This window comes from Tenrec ecaudatus, chromosome 4, assembly GCF_050624435.1.
Source record: "Tenrec ecaudatus isolate mTenEca1 chromosome 4, mTenEca1.hap1, whole genome shotgun sequence".
In the NCBI taxonomy this organism is placed as follows: Eukaryota; Metazoa; Chordata; class Mammalia; order Afrosoricida; family Tenrecidae; genus Tenrec; species Tenrec ecaudatus.
Window position 1 is genome coordinate 93,636,479 of NC_134533.1, and position 14,717 is coordinate 93,651,195.

Below are 14,717 nucleotides of genomic sequence, written 5' to 3' on the forward strand. Positions count from 1 at the left end.
GCGAGCTTTCCTCCCTGTCCACCAATGACCTAGCATTCACAACCACCCCTTTGCTGGTGATGCACTCAGCCACCCCATCCTGCATTTCCACATTCCCCTGCCTCCCGCAGGCCTCTCTGGTGACCCACATTCTCCATGAGGTTATCTCGGACCTGGGTGTGACTCTCTCTCCTGCCTTCGGATCCCTGAATGGCATTCGTCTTTTGAGTAGCTTCTGGATGTCAGGCACTACACTGACTGCTGTGCTGAATGGTAATTATTTTTATACTATGAATGAAGACATAGACGCCTCGAAACCCCAAGCTCATATAGCTAGTGGCTACGAGTGGGCTTGAACACTGTTCCAACTTATAAAACCTCTGTACTCCATTCTTCCATTCTACTATCTCTCTAAGCCCAGGAGTCCTGGGGGTGTTGGAGGTTTCCCATTGGGCTACTAACTGCAAGGTCAGAAGTTTGAAATCACCAGGGGCTCCACAGGAGAAAAATGAGGCTTTCCACACCCGTAAAGATCTACAGAAGAAAATCTCCGAAACCCACAGAGGCAGCGCTGCTGTGTCCGGAGGGGGTCACTATGGACGAGAAGCGACTCCATGGCAGTGAGTGTGGGGTGTGCAAGCCTTAGGCTCCTTACTTGTAAAACACACTGAGCAGCACGGCCTAGCTGCCGAGTTTGCGCAGAGGCGACAGAAGGTCTGTGTCTCGATGTCCTGTTGTCATTGCTACGCGCTGCCTCGCTGGTTCTGATTCATGGCGAGCCTGCAGGACAGGGGAGAACTGCCCCCGTGGGGTTGTCCGGGTTGTCCTCTTGGCAAGAGCACATCTTTTCTCCTGGGACCCCTCTGGTGGCTTCGAACTGCCACCTTTGGGATTAGCAGGCAACCCCTTAACCAGTGTACCACTAGGACACCCAGTGTCCCCTCTAGAGTCTAATATATATTTCTCGCTCCTTTCCTCCAGTTTGTGATATCAGTTTTGTTCCATCTGATTTAGCACCCGGCCGTTAACTTTATTGAGTGGGTCTTGATTTCCCAGCTAGACTCTGAGCAGAGGGTGTGTTTCCCATAATATTTCACTCTGTTCTCCCACAGATCCTACGACTGTGTGAGGGAAGGTGACATTAAAATGCTGACAGACGTCTTTAGGAATAAAGGTTCCTGTCCGTGACATGTGAATAGATAAGGAATTGGAATAAAGAGCACAGAATGAGTAACATTCATTCGGAATGGTTTAGCGGTGGTGTGGAGGAGAACTAGATATGTTTTTGAATGTTTCTTCTAGGCTTTTTGAGATGAAATAGCAATGCTAAAGAAAAACACAAACAAACAAACCCCTCATGGGGTGGCCACTCTCGTCATATTCATATGTTACATCTAAGAACCATGGTTGTTTGTCTGTCTTGGTGCTTAAAGAAGGCGTACAGGCACCGAGAAACCGTATGGTACTGGGCTTTGTGCTCTACAAAGTTGACAAGCTCCCTCTAGCAACGACATTGTTTCAAAGAGAGAAAACAGTACCTTTTATAAACAAGCATTGACCTAAACAAGCAAGCATCCTGGTGGACATGACAGCATTGCCTTTTTGTCAAAGCTAGCTTTCCGTCAATTGTGAGAAAAGATTGTGTCTCTCTCCACTTGAACCCTTCTATCTTTGTGAGATTTTAGGGCTACATTTCCTCGCATGCAGTGGTAGGGAGGTCCTAGAGAGATAAGGGCTCTTTATTACTTTGATCTGGAAGATAGAACAAAAATAGGTCAGTTCTTCAGGAACTGATGGTTGCATACATAAATAATGTAAACACTCCTATCACTGTCCTGCGGAGGACATTTGACATGGGGACAGCTACAGATAGATACCCAGGTCTGCCTAACAAGTTCTTCAGCACCCCCCACGAAGAGCTCTCAAATTTTGAATTGTCTATTGGAACCTGGATGACTGGCAGTTACAAATAACCATGGCCCTCTGGCCATGATTTAGCATGTTTGACTTTCTTTAGCTAACAATGAATGTTTGAGGCTATTGTTGACAAAATATTTAACTTTCCCATACCATCTGAGTAAACAGCTCTTCTAATATTCCGTAGACATTCCACTGGATGCACCTCCCCAAAGCGCCTCAAGCCCATGGGGAGGTGGGGAGGGGGGGCTGTAAAAGGACAAGGATTCCCAGCCCACAGACACTTTTACAACATTGCACATTTTACCTAGAATTCACTGGGACCTTCAGGAACACTTAAGAACACTGATAACTCTGCCTTATCTTGACAGCAGTACATTTTAAAATACCAATCCCTCTGCTTACAAGAACAGCTATTTCACCAGACAACTGAAAAGCCAGGATACTTTTAATCCTTGGGGGGGGCGGAGGGAGGGGGGGACAACAACACACCCTGTTATTGGTAATTCATTGTTTACTAGTTTGTTGTTAGCGATACTACTACTAATATCTTTCATGCCTGCAGTGTTTTAGCTTGTTTGCCAAGGCCTCTTTGGAGGTGCACGCTGCTCTGTTTCTCTCCACCAGCAATACCGTCCTCTCGGTTTTACAGGTGGCTGTCAAAGGACTTGTCCTGGGTCACACGGCGGGTGAGTGACCAAGGAGGCGCAGAACTCGGATGGAGACTCTTTGTCTGCTGCTTGCCTTCCTCGACACCACGTTAGAAAAACAGATCATCTATGAAGCCTAAGACAACTGGCAACCACTCACCTGTGCACCCGAGCGGCACAGGCCACCAATGGGAAAGTGCTTGTCCCAGGCAGTGGGGAAAGATGGGCAACGCCCGAGGGAGGCTCTAAGCCTTACTTTTCCAGGGACCGGTCATTATTCCGCTTCACAGCTCAGCATACGTCACCAGAAAGTGATGTGGAGCATGACGCTTGATCAGAGTGGTAGACAGGTAGCATCAGCTCAAAGCCCTATGATCTTGTGCCCTCTGAAAGGTCTTATTCCGGCTATCTCTGCAGTGGGGCTTCCCCCTGAACGTGTACTTGAGCTAAATGAAGAAACTGGCTGTGTAAGGATTTCAGAATTAGGCTCTTAATGTGGACAGAATTAGATCTGGCTCAGAGGTTATTCTTGCATTGTTCTTAAAACTTAGCCTGTCAAAAGAACTTGGGCATCATATGCCGACCTTATAAAATTGCCTCACTAAGTCCACAGTCTCAACATAAGTTCTCCTTAATACATACAAGGTACTGCACTAAGGCACAAAGGGGATAGCGCTTTCATCATGCACACTGATACGTATTTGATTTTAGATGATCAATATTCTTTCTCTGAAGGACATTAATGGCCACATACTGCATTCAACTCACTCAGACTACATAAATCTGGGTACGGACCCAACGGCAGTCAAATGAACGAAGAATCCTGACACTCACTCAGACCACATAAATCTGGGTACGGACCCAACGGCAGTCAAATGAACGAAGGATCCTGACACTCACTCTGAACACAGGCCCTTTGAAAATGAATCGTGTCTCTGAAAATGAGAGGAGCCTGAGAGAAGTGAGACCTGAGATGTAATCGCCTGGGTGAATCACTCCCCAATGCCCAGGCCCCACTTTCGGACACAATGCTGTCAGGTTCATACAGTACTGGCATCAGCATCTCTGAGTATGATGGTGAGTAACAAAGCGCCAAATTTAGAAGCTAAAATGGAGAGGGAATTTCCAATAGCCAAGAGGACGTGTGTGTGCATGTGTGCGTGTGTGTGTATGTGTGTGTGTAAGGGGAGGCAACCCTCGCACAGCCGCACGTGTCCAGTGAAAAGCAACCATTAGAAATAAACCGTCCTCCCTCCTTGTGCTCTCCTCCCACCATCACTATGAAGAAAAAGGTACTCCTCCCTGGGAATGCTTCAAGAGATGGCTGGTGGTTAGCAGGGCGAAAACAGATCCCTTCTGAGAACAGGGGTGGCACGGCAGTCACCCCTCAGGCTTCCGCAGCAATGAGCCTTTACAAGTTGGTAAGGCCCAGGAGTCATTCGCTCTCTCCCCTCTCAGCCTGGATATTGCTGTTGTTGGGGTCTCAACAGTCACTGAAGTTGGTTTCATTTTACATGCTGAAATCTGCCCCCCAGCAAAAAGAGGCCACCTCATTTGTACTTCCAAGCTGGCTGGAGCAAACGCCAAACCCAAAAGGTGAGAGCCGTAAGCAGCTACGCCACCCTGGCGCTGGGCAGAGGCTGGGAGGCGAAGTGACAGGACAAGCCCTCACTGTGGCCCTGTAACTGCCCATCCAGTCTTGGCACAGGGGCTGAGATTAGTCTTTTCCACTCGGGTTTGGACTGGTTGCCTCATTCTGTGTATCATCCCCAGAAACACTTACCAGGAGACTGTGAAACACACAAAGCCGTATTATTAGGAGACTTGCAGACAGATTATAAATTTACTGGGGACAATCACGGCATTTAGATACTTTTGGCTGCAGATGCTGGTGACACACACACACACAAACCCCATTCTTCTCTCTATTCCAGCAATCCTTTACCGCGCACACACCCCCTCCCCCCACCTTCTTTCACTCCAGCATCTCTTTTTCACTGAACCAACTTCGGCTGCTCTCCTAGAGAATTCCAGGGAGAGGTGGGGAGAGAGCAAGTGATAGAAAAAGAAAACTACACCATCAAGTGCTACTCTAACCCGCCAGGTTCATGGGACTCAGGAATAAAACTATAATAGGCACGCTGGTCAACTCCACCGTGAGCAGTAATTCTGATCGGAAGCTGGCTTTGGAAGTGGCCATCCTGGAGATCCCATGCAAGATGTGTGTATGATGGTCGAGAAGAGCAGCATCCTAACCCTGGGGGCTTCCTGGAAACCGCATCTCCACAGAGCCAAGCCAGGGGTCAGGGGTTCAGATAGAAGGCTCCAGTGGACCTGGCTGGAGGGTGCCTCTTCTAAGAACTCACTTCCGGCTCCTTTGGATAAGGACTGTGCCCAGCGCCTGGCATCCTCTCCTTTAGCTGTTTTGAGTACTTTGGGGACTGCATGGCCCTTTCCTGCCACTGCCTTTTAGGAAGGCTGGTTTGGATAAACGGGACCTGTGCTGAGAGCTGAGGCAGAATGTACGGGCCCTGCAGAGCTTAGCAATGGAGGAAGCTTGCTGAGCTGCATAGTAGGACTCCACCTTCTACCCAGAGGCCACTGGTCCAGCAGTTTCAGGGGAAGCTTGCACAGGGCAGGCTGTCACCTGACAGGGGGTCTGGCACCAGCAGCCAATGATTCAAGGGATCCTCCCTCTGGGATGGGGCATGTCTGTACCTCAGAGAAACTTAATCAGAACTTTTGGGTTTACTATCCTGTCACCAGGAATGGCTGTAGACAAGGTACTTCCCAGGATGCTATCTATGAAAAAGCCCCTGCCTGACAATTGCTCACTTTAAAAAATGCTCCCAGCACTCCCAGCTTGGGAGTGTCTATGATGAAAAGCTCGATGGGAAGAAGGGGCAAGACAGTCTCTAGGCATCCAAGGGGTGGGTCGCTTTGAAATATGTCCTCACCAGTACACACACCCCCACACACACACACACTTCTTTTGGTCTGAGAAAACTCTCAGGAAATCACTGTGTGCTAGATCACCATTTGTATGCAGTCTCTTGACCTCCAGGAGTGGGCCTGCTTCAGAGGGCAGGACGAACGGAGCAAGAACGAAAAGGTTTTGCTACAGGTCAGCCGGACTGATAAAAGGCTTTCAAGCTGCTGAGTGGCTTGTTGGGCCTCATCAAAGCTGGCTAGTCAAAGCAAGAAGACCACTGGTTTCCTTCATCTCTTCTACAAGCCCTGGCCCCCCAGAGCACTGCTGGGAAAAACTCGGTTCGCCACCAGCTAAGGAGCATCCTGTCTGTGGAGGAAAGCCCACCAAGGAGCCAAGCAGGACCTGATGAGGAAGAGTCCAACATTGCACAAGCGACGCAGCCAGTGGCCTGATGGCCCCTTCTACCGCCACCTACTCAAGTTAGGCCAAGGCAAGCTCTGCCCTCACAGAAGGAGAGAAAACCAGGTGCCTTACCGCAATCAGGGCGGAGTTCCTCTGGTCCCCCGAGGTTGAAGCCGGTGGCTGCTGCTCTCCGTTGATCCCACCACCGCCACCATTATTGCTACTGTTCAGCAGGTGGTGATGGTGGTAGTCTGGTGGGGGCTGTGGCGCCGCTGTTGCTGCTGCTTGAGAGGCTGGCGGTGGGGCAGCAGGGGGCGGTGGAGGGGCTGTGGTGGTGGCAGCAGTGGTGGTGGCCTTGGTGTGTTTGCCAGCCTTCCTTGCACCCTGGCCATGCTGGACAAGGCTCAGGAGCTGCAAGGTGCTCTCTCGCTCCCGGTCTGAGCTCTCAGCCCGACCCCGTTCATAGCGTCCTTCACAACTCAGGTGGTGCTGGCGGCAGACGGCTATCCGAGCCCGGAGGCGTTCCACAATGGCACTGTGCACTCTCGGGGTGACTGCGCCCCCTCCAAGGAGTCCCGCCCCAGGGGCCCCTCCTAGCCCTCCGGCAGGGGCCTGTGGGGGCGCTGTGTCCCCCATGTTCCCGGACACAAGGATTGCTGCCTTTAGGGCGGTGAGGTGGAAGAAGGATATTGTCTATTACCGGCAAATCTGTCTTTGCCAATGTGAGCTCAACGTTCAGGGCCACATGAATAGAGGTCTTCAGAGGTTGGGGGGCCCGTGGAGAAGGTTTGGGGGAGGGGAGCTAGTAAAAAGAGAGTGGGGAGAAAGAATAGAAACCAATTGGAGAGGTTAAATTGGAAACAAGCCCCGATCCAACTTACTCTAATTGCATTGGACAGCTCTGGAGAAGTTGGGCAGAGTTCGTGGATTTTATCCTCTCCCCCCACCCCCCCAAGTTGACAAGAGCCACTAGGTACTTTGTAAGCATTCGATCTGGGGGGCAGATCAAGAATTCAGGGGTTGTCCAGTGAGAGGCAGAAACAGACCGCAAAGGGAATCGGGAGAGGTATTCATGGGAACTGGACTCTCTCCCCTCGCCTACTTGTTTGGGGGAAAAAAGAAATTCTTTATGGGGCTGTCTTTGCGGAGAAATCCATTTCTACCATGGTCTGTGTAAACCCCACAGCCTTTACTTGTTCTCGGGTTTAATTTTTTTTTCTTTTTTAAAAGTGCTGTTTCAGAAGCTTTTCGAAGTCAATGTTCAAAACGTGCAAGCGAAGGAAGCCGTCTGGGGGCTTGTCTTTTTCCTCTCCCCCCCTGGCCGGCTCCTCTTCGGGGCACCGTAGACGGCTGGCTTCTCCCGGGGAGGGGTGGGGGGCAGCCTTTTCGATTGTTAACAGTGTCAGTAATTGGACTTTGGGACCACGCTTTTTTCTTCAGCTAATCCAATCACCGGCAAACCCCTCAATCCCTCTAACGTTTCCTAGCTTTAAATGAAAGCAATCTGAAGTCGCAAGCCACTGCGCGAGAGATCCGTCACCACATTTTTTTTCTTTTCCCGCTTACGTTTCTAGTCCTCACCCACCCCGCCGGCTCTATTCTCACCCAGTATCAAGAGAGACAAACTCTCCCGAGAGTAATTTAGAAACGATGGTCAAACTTACAAACTTCCAGCAAATTGCACCGAGTCATGTCCAGCCACTTTTCTGTCCACTTTTGTACACTCCATGCCCGGCCAGTGGATCTGGACTCGCAATAAGCAATGTGCTTCTATCTCTTGTAATGCTCCGCTTTATAGATGGGAGAGGAAGAAAAAAAAAAGTCGCTTGTATTTTCCTTTCTCTTTCTGGTCTGTTGTTAGCCGCTTTGCTGACACTGGCTCCGCTGCCGGAGTCACGGCGATACACAGGCTCTCATTGTGCTCCGATAGGAGAGGGAGAGAGAGAGGGAGAGGGAGACAGAGAGGGAGAAAGAGAGAGCCAGCGAGCTGCAGATGGGGGGGCGGGGGGGGGTGCCGAGGGGGAGGGCGGGAGAGCCTATTCGAGGCTCCCTGGTGGAAGGCGGGTGCCACTGCACGAGTGAGTAATTGCCGCCAGGCACCGAGGAAAGGGGAACGCAGAGGGCCGCCCAGTGGCGGAAGAGGTAAATCCCAAAGCCTGGGCGGCAGACACCGTCCGTCCGCTCAGCCTCCCACTCCGTGCCTTGCCGAGGGGGCGGGGCCGGGGGTGGGGGGTAGGAATTCCCCAACCCCTGCACAACCCTCTCCCCCGATCTCGCTATTGGAGAAATTCCCAGCCGGGCATGTATTTTCCCCTCTTAGCACCTCCATGGTGCTCCCCGGAGCACATCCTTTTCCGTTGTCAGCATGCTGTCCACATGACACCACCGAACACCCTAGCGACAGAGCAGGGTTAGCACTGAGGACAAGTTCCTTAGGGCATTAAGACGTGCGTGTATCTGCAGGGGAAGAGGGGCTGATGGTGAGCTCCTGTCTGCCTGCTGATATCTGTCTGCCTGCTGGCTCGTGTCTCTGGATGTGCCAGTCTTGGGGACAGTAAGCAAATCAATAAACCGCTCAAAACCAAACCCACTGCCATCGAGTCAACCCCCACCCTAAGGGAGAGGAGACTCGCTTCTGAGGGTGGTTTGCAAGACCGCTGACCTTCACGGGAACAGTCTTACCAGTCTCCAGCACAGGCGCAGCTGCTGCTTTGAACTGCCAACCTTGTGGCTAGCGGGTCCATGCCTATCCCACAGCCGCAACAGAGCTTCTTAAACCACTAGCGCTAATCTAATAGTTTACGATGATGTAATACCCATTCTAGAAGTTTTTAAAAAATCAAAGTTGTGCGGGTTTGTTTTTAAAGACAAGATGGGTGAAATGCAGGACAACCTTCAACAGACACATTTGATTTAGTAACAAGACACATTTTTGTCCCCAGACATTCACTATATGAAATTAAGCCATTTCCTAACAAAAAAGCACAATTAAAATAAGTATGTTTCTGAATCATTCTGAGAATTACCAATTAGAGCAAACTTTATAAAAATAATAAATCTCTATGAAGTAAAAAAAATAAAAGACAAGATGGTCTATGACAAACCAAGGGAACATCTGAGATACCCAGCATTATCTGGTTTACACAAATGATGAGGAAAATCAAGATGCAGCAATTGGGTTTTTAAAAGTTTAATAACACAAAGAGAACCCAACAGGATAAAGACTGCTGTCTCTATATCCCTAGTGATAATGACAAACCCGACCATGGACTCTGTTGGTCATTACGCATTATGCAGAATAAATGACGAGGAACGCAACACATGATTGGACCATAGACACTCTAGGTGTCCGAACGTGGAAGTCATTTGAATTCTCAAACAAACTTTATTAAACTAACTCTGCCATTTCAGTAAATGGTCTTGCTTCAAACTGAGCAATGGAAAATGAGGGGCCAAAATCATGAAGACATTTGTTTACAAGATAGTTCCCGATAGGCTGGTCTACTTTAGCCCATTTAATTGTCACAGAGCCTGGGATGTTATTTGGAAATGAGGACAAGTATACTCTGATGGAATAGAATTTCTGTAAGTTTCTGTGAGAGCCATTGTGCTGCTTCTTTCCGAGGCTGAACGCCCATCAACCACGCGGAGAAAGGCAGAGTGTTGGCTTTGGTAGGTCTGCAAAATTGGAATGCCCAACTCTAATTCAAGTTGCTTGCTGTTTTCGTGAGATATTATTTTAAAAAGTGAAGAAGTTTTGATCATTTTGTATTTGGCCTTTTAAAAGTTATATTTATGAGATAGCGTGTTCTGTTACTATGGGGAGTTTATCTTCAGCAATGATAATTGATAAGGAAAAATTCCATTAAAACCCTCACATAAAGGATCCCCGGTGGGACACGTGTGTGGCTGCTAACAATGAGGTCAGTGATTCAAACCTTCAAAACCCAAGTTGCTCCAAGGAAGAAAGATGAAACTCTGCATCCATAAAAAATGCACCATCTCCGAAACCCTACATGGTGTTGCTATGGGTTCGCACCAATCTGATAGCAGGAGTGGGTAGAGCCCTGGTAACAGCGTGACTAAAGCACTCAACCACTAAACGAACGGTTGTCGGTTCCTACCCCACCAGCTGTTCACAGAAGAAAGGTGTGGCAGTCGGTTTCTGTAAATATGTACAACTTTGGAAATCCAGAGAAGCCCTGGTGGTGCAAAGGTTATATGTTGGGCTGCAATCCACATGGTTGGCAATTTGAAACTACCAGCAGCTCCCACTGAGAAAGACTGGGCTTTCTACTCCTGTAAACAGTGACAGTCTTGGAAACCCACAGGTGGTCTCTATAAGTCAACACTGACTGGATGGCAGTGAGGGTTTTGTTTGTTTTTGAAGGGGGTGGGCGGTGGGTGAGCTGAAAACCCTATGAGGCAATTATGATCTATCCTACAGGGTCTTTATGCCCTATAGGAATTGAATTGATGCCAGTGGGTTTGTTGGTTTGTTTTGTTGTTCACTTTATAGTCTTCAATAACATGGAATCGATATTCAAATTATAGTTGTTAGGTGCCATCTGCCAGTTCCGACTTATACCAACCCTGCGCACAGCAGAGTGCCACACTGGCAGGGTCTACGCCAGCCTCATGACCTTGCTGTTCTTGGATCCATTGTTGCAGTCACTGAGTGTCACTCCATCTGGCTGAGGATCTTCTTTTTTGCTGCTGACACTCTTCCAGTGTCATATCATTCTCCGGGGGCTGGTCCCTTCTTAAAACATGCCCAACGTATGCGAGAAGAAATGCTTCCATCCTCATTTCTGGCTGTACTTCCAAGCAAAGCTGCTTGTTCTTCTGGCAGGCCATGACATAGGCAATAGGCTTGCCAAGTCAACAACAATGGTTTTTCTTCAGCCTTTCTTATTCATTGCCCACTTTTTTGTTTGCAGAGGAGGCTATGGAAAATACCATGCTTCTTTTTTTAACCCCTTAAAGGAGTATTTTGCAGAGTTGTCCAAGGTGTCTTTTCTTAACTGCTGCTTGCATGGTTAAATTCAAGAAACCCAAGCCTCATTACCATCAAATCAATTCCGACATACAGGACAGGGTAGAACTGCCCCTGTGAGTTTCTGAGACCATAACTCTTTGCAGGACTAGAGAGCCTCATCTCTCTCTCAGGGAGCAACTAGTGGTTATGAACTGCTGACCTTGGGGTGAGCAGCCTGACTTGTGACCACTATGCCACCAGGGATTCTCATGTGTGGTAGACGGTCTCAGGTAAGAAAGAGAAGATGCTCAAAGACACCGACTGGCACAACAATAGTGAACTCAAACTTGGCACAAGTGTGAGGATGACACAAGACTGGGCAGTGTTTAGTTCGGCTCTAGCTAAGCTTGCTGCACCTCAGAGTTGCCTTGAAGGCCCCTAATAACAACAACAACAACAAATGATATAAAATCTAATTTCTACACTGAACTTGCATACTCCTTAAAAATTATAAAGCAGACATTGAATAAATGTTCATAGTATAATCCTGCGGTGTAAGACACAACCACATAACCTTATACCATTATTTAATCTTGAATGGACATCACTCCCTTCCCCTTTTATCTCAATAGTATTTTATATCCTATAGCATTGATTAGTTTAATGACACTATTATTGAACTTACCAAAGGCCCGGTGGAGGTTATTTGTATTATGTCTCAAAAAGCTGATAAAGCCACCACGAAAGTGGAACAAGGATATATATACATATATATTTCATATAACTCATGTATATGAATGGATTTTGAGTTTGCCTTTAATCATAATCCCTAACCTAAAAGCAATCAATTCTTACGATGCAGTCCTGCTCAATATTTACCTTTATGAAGGGATCACTGAAAATATGGCTGCTATAGCAAAGTGAGGGAAGAAATCAGACAGTGTCCACCTCTCAGAAAGAAAAGCACCTGGGGTCTTAAAACAAGCAGCAATCTAAATAGAGGGGCCAACTAAGTCCATATGGGTGAAGCACACCAGCCAGTGTGATCCAAGGATTGTAAATAATAAAATTCAAGATCAGAGGAGAAAATTGTATCAGAGGTTAAATTCTGAGCATGGGATTTGCAAAAGGCTATTGATGAGAGTGGAAGCCCAATTCCATGTGCAGATTCCCCATGAGGATTAAGCCTCCATGGAATTCCCTTGGATCACTGGCCAGGGATCAGAACAGTATTACCCTCAAAATGCATCAGAAAGTGAATTAATGCAGATATAGTTAGATTAAATTTTCTAACATTTTATCATTTGCCCAATTTCTAGTTTTTAATATTTTCTGCTTTATTTTGGATTGTGAATTTTCTGTGTTTTATTTTGTTATGGGTGTTGGTTTTTGTATGACTTTTTTTACACAGGACCTTAGATAGGTAAATCTATAAAGAGAGTAACCAGAATAATAGTTTCTTATGTTATTACTGAGGAGTATACTGGCCATGGGGATGAGTAGCTAAAAAAAATGAGTGCAAGCATTAAGAAAAAGTTCTAAATTTGATTATGGTGATGATTGCACATTTATTTTTAATATATCCCAAACCATTGAATGGTATGGTACATGAATTACATGTCAATTTAAAGTCTTAAAACTTTGACTTCATTTATTTCCTTCATTTGTTACTATTATACCGAATTCAGTGTTCAGACACAGTTTTACATATATGATCTTCTTTAATTCGCAAATGGAAATGGTTAACATGCTCCACTGTTAACCCAAGTTGGAAGTTCAAGACTATGAAAAGATGCCTCAAAGGAAAGGTTTGATGATCTACTTCCAGAAAAATCAGTCACTGCAAATCCTATGGAAGACAACTGTATCATTCTACAATGACACTCATTCCCTTGAGTAGCAATCAACTCAACAGCAATTGGTTTCATTCAAAATCCTGACAAATGAGTATTTTGACCCATTTTAAAATGAGAAAACCGAGGCTCATAGACACGATTTGTTTGATGTCATGATGATAGGTAGACATGAACTCAGGCATACAATGCAATTCAAACCTACAGGTTCAGACATTAGGCTTCATTCCTCAATTTGTCTAGTGAGGAAAATTATTAGAGAAGGCAAACTATCTCAAAGTAGTTGGTAGGCTGCCATTACTGCCCTAGTGGTTATGGGTTGGCTTGCTAAACACAAGGTCGACAGTTCTAAACCATTCGCTGATCTTCAGGAAAAAGACATTGCTTTCTACTCCTGTAAAGAGTTAGTGTCTCAGAAACTTAAAGGAGCAGTAGGTTTATCCTGTCCTATAGGGTTTCCAAGAGTCGATGGAAGTGAGTTTGACTTTTTGAGCAATAATTCTAATAAGTTTGATAACACTCCCAAGGAATAAGAGTGGATAGAACTACTCATCCAAATAAGGCTGAGAACAATCAATGCACAGAGAGAGCCATAGGGTCAGCCTTCCTACAAGACAGGATGACCCCTTAACTGACCCACTACGCTACAGGAGACAGCACCGGAAACACAGTGCAGGAATTGTGCCTGGTCTGACCCACTCACACCAGGGTGTTACACAAAGGGAGAGCATCAGAGCAGAAAGGGGAGCAAAGCAACAAAGTCCCTGAGGAATTCTGAAATTAAGACTTTGGAACCAGGGGGCAGGGCTTGGCCCTGAATTAGACCCAATCAGAAAACATTCACAAAGGTCATCAGACAGACCTGGAACTATTCATAGGCTACTTTCTGGTTTGTTTGCCCCCCCGCCCCACTTTTTACCCCATGTCTATCTATATAAGATAGGCAACTAGGCAGCATAAACAATCCTGAGGCGAAAACAATAGGACCTACAGTTCCAGGGGGACAGGGGAGAGGGGCGGGGAAACAAACCCAGGGACAAAGGTACAACAAAAGATCTAAAATTGATGGCCAGAAGAGCATAGAATGCCTGGTGGGGTTCAACAAATGCAAGGTAACCAAGAGGAAGTCCAGAGAGTTGAATGAAGGTCAACCATGATAGTGGGACAGGAGGAAAGTGAAAGAAAACAGAGGAAAGAAGTAGGAGGTAAAAGACATTTACAGACGTATACATATAGGGATGTACATATGTAAATATATTAATATATAACAATAGGGATATAGGTCTATGTACACATATCTATAAGTATTAAGGTAGCAGATGGACATTGGATCTCTACTCAAGTCTTCCCTTAATGCAAGAACACTTGGTTCTAATACCTGGCATTCTGTGATGCTTACCTTCCTGACATGATTGCTGAAGACAAAATGGGTGCATAAGCTAATATGGTGAAGAAAGCCAATGGTGCCCAGGTATTATAAGATACAGCATCTGGAGTCTTACTGAGTTAAAGTTAAATGAGTGGTCATTTAGCAGGAAAAAAACAAAGCCCACCAACCCATGTGATCTCGAGGTGTGGATATGATCAGGTATCAGGCATCTGAAGACCCAAAACAAACAGCCATTTTGATGTGAACAAGGGAAGTCAGAATGGAGACCCAAAGACATTGGATAAGTATCAAGAGATGAGCCAGCCAGGGTGCAGTATGACACCAACGAAACTCACAGCATTCCTCTAGTACTTTAATGCTTCTCCCCACCCCAATCCCCACTATCATGACCCCACTTCTATCTTACATATCTGGCTACACAAGAGCACGTACACTGATAAAGATAATAGCTCTCGACACACGGAATCCAGGACAGAACAATTCTTCAGGATCAATAATGAGAGTAGTGATACTATGAGGGTGGGGGGATGTGGAGGAAGGAGGAGAAACTGATTGCAATGATCAATGTACAACACCCCCGAATCCCCCAGGGGGACGTAAAACAGAAACATGGGTG

At 46.8% G+C, this 14,717-nt stretch overlaps 1 protein-coding gene across 2 annotated transcripts in view; it reads right to left on the minus strand.

The window, feature by feature from the left end:
• The window catches only part of MAML2 (mastermind like transcriptional coactivator 2), a 412,000-nt gene extending 404,131 nt beyond the window's left edge, over positions 1–7,869 (minus strand). The window contains exons 1-2 of one of the 2 annotated variants that reach the window (XM_075546486.1): positions 7,545–7,869; positions 6,013–6,682 (exon numbers count right to left, since the gene is read on the minus strand). In XM_075546486.1, the coding sequence (XP_075402601.1) occupies positions 6,013–6,516 (504 nt within the window). In that variant the 5' untranslated portion in view covers positions 6,517–6,682; positions 7,545–7,869. Of the gene's footprint in view, positions 1–6,012 lie in introns of both variants that reach the window. The other variant, XM_075546484.1, reaches the window with a different exon arrangement.
• Positions 7,870–14,717: the final 6,848 nt, after the last annotated feature.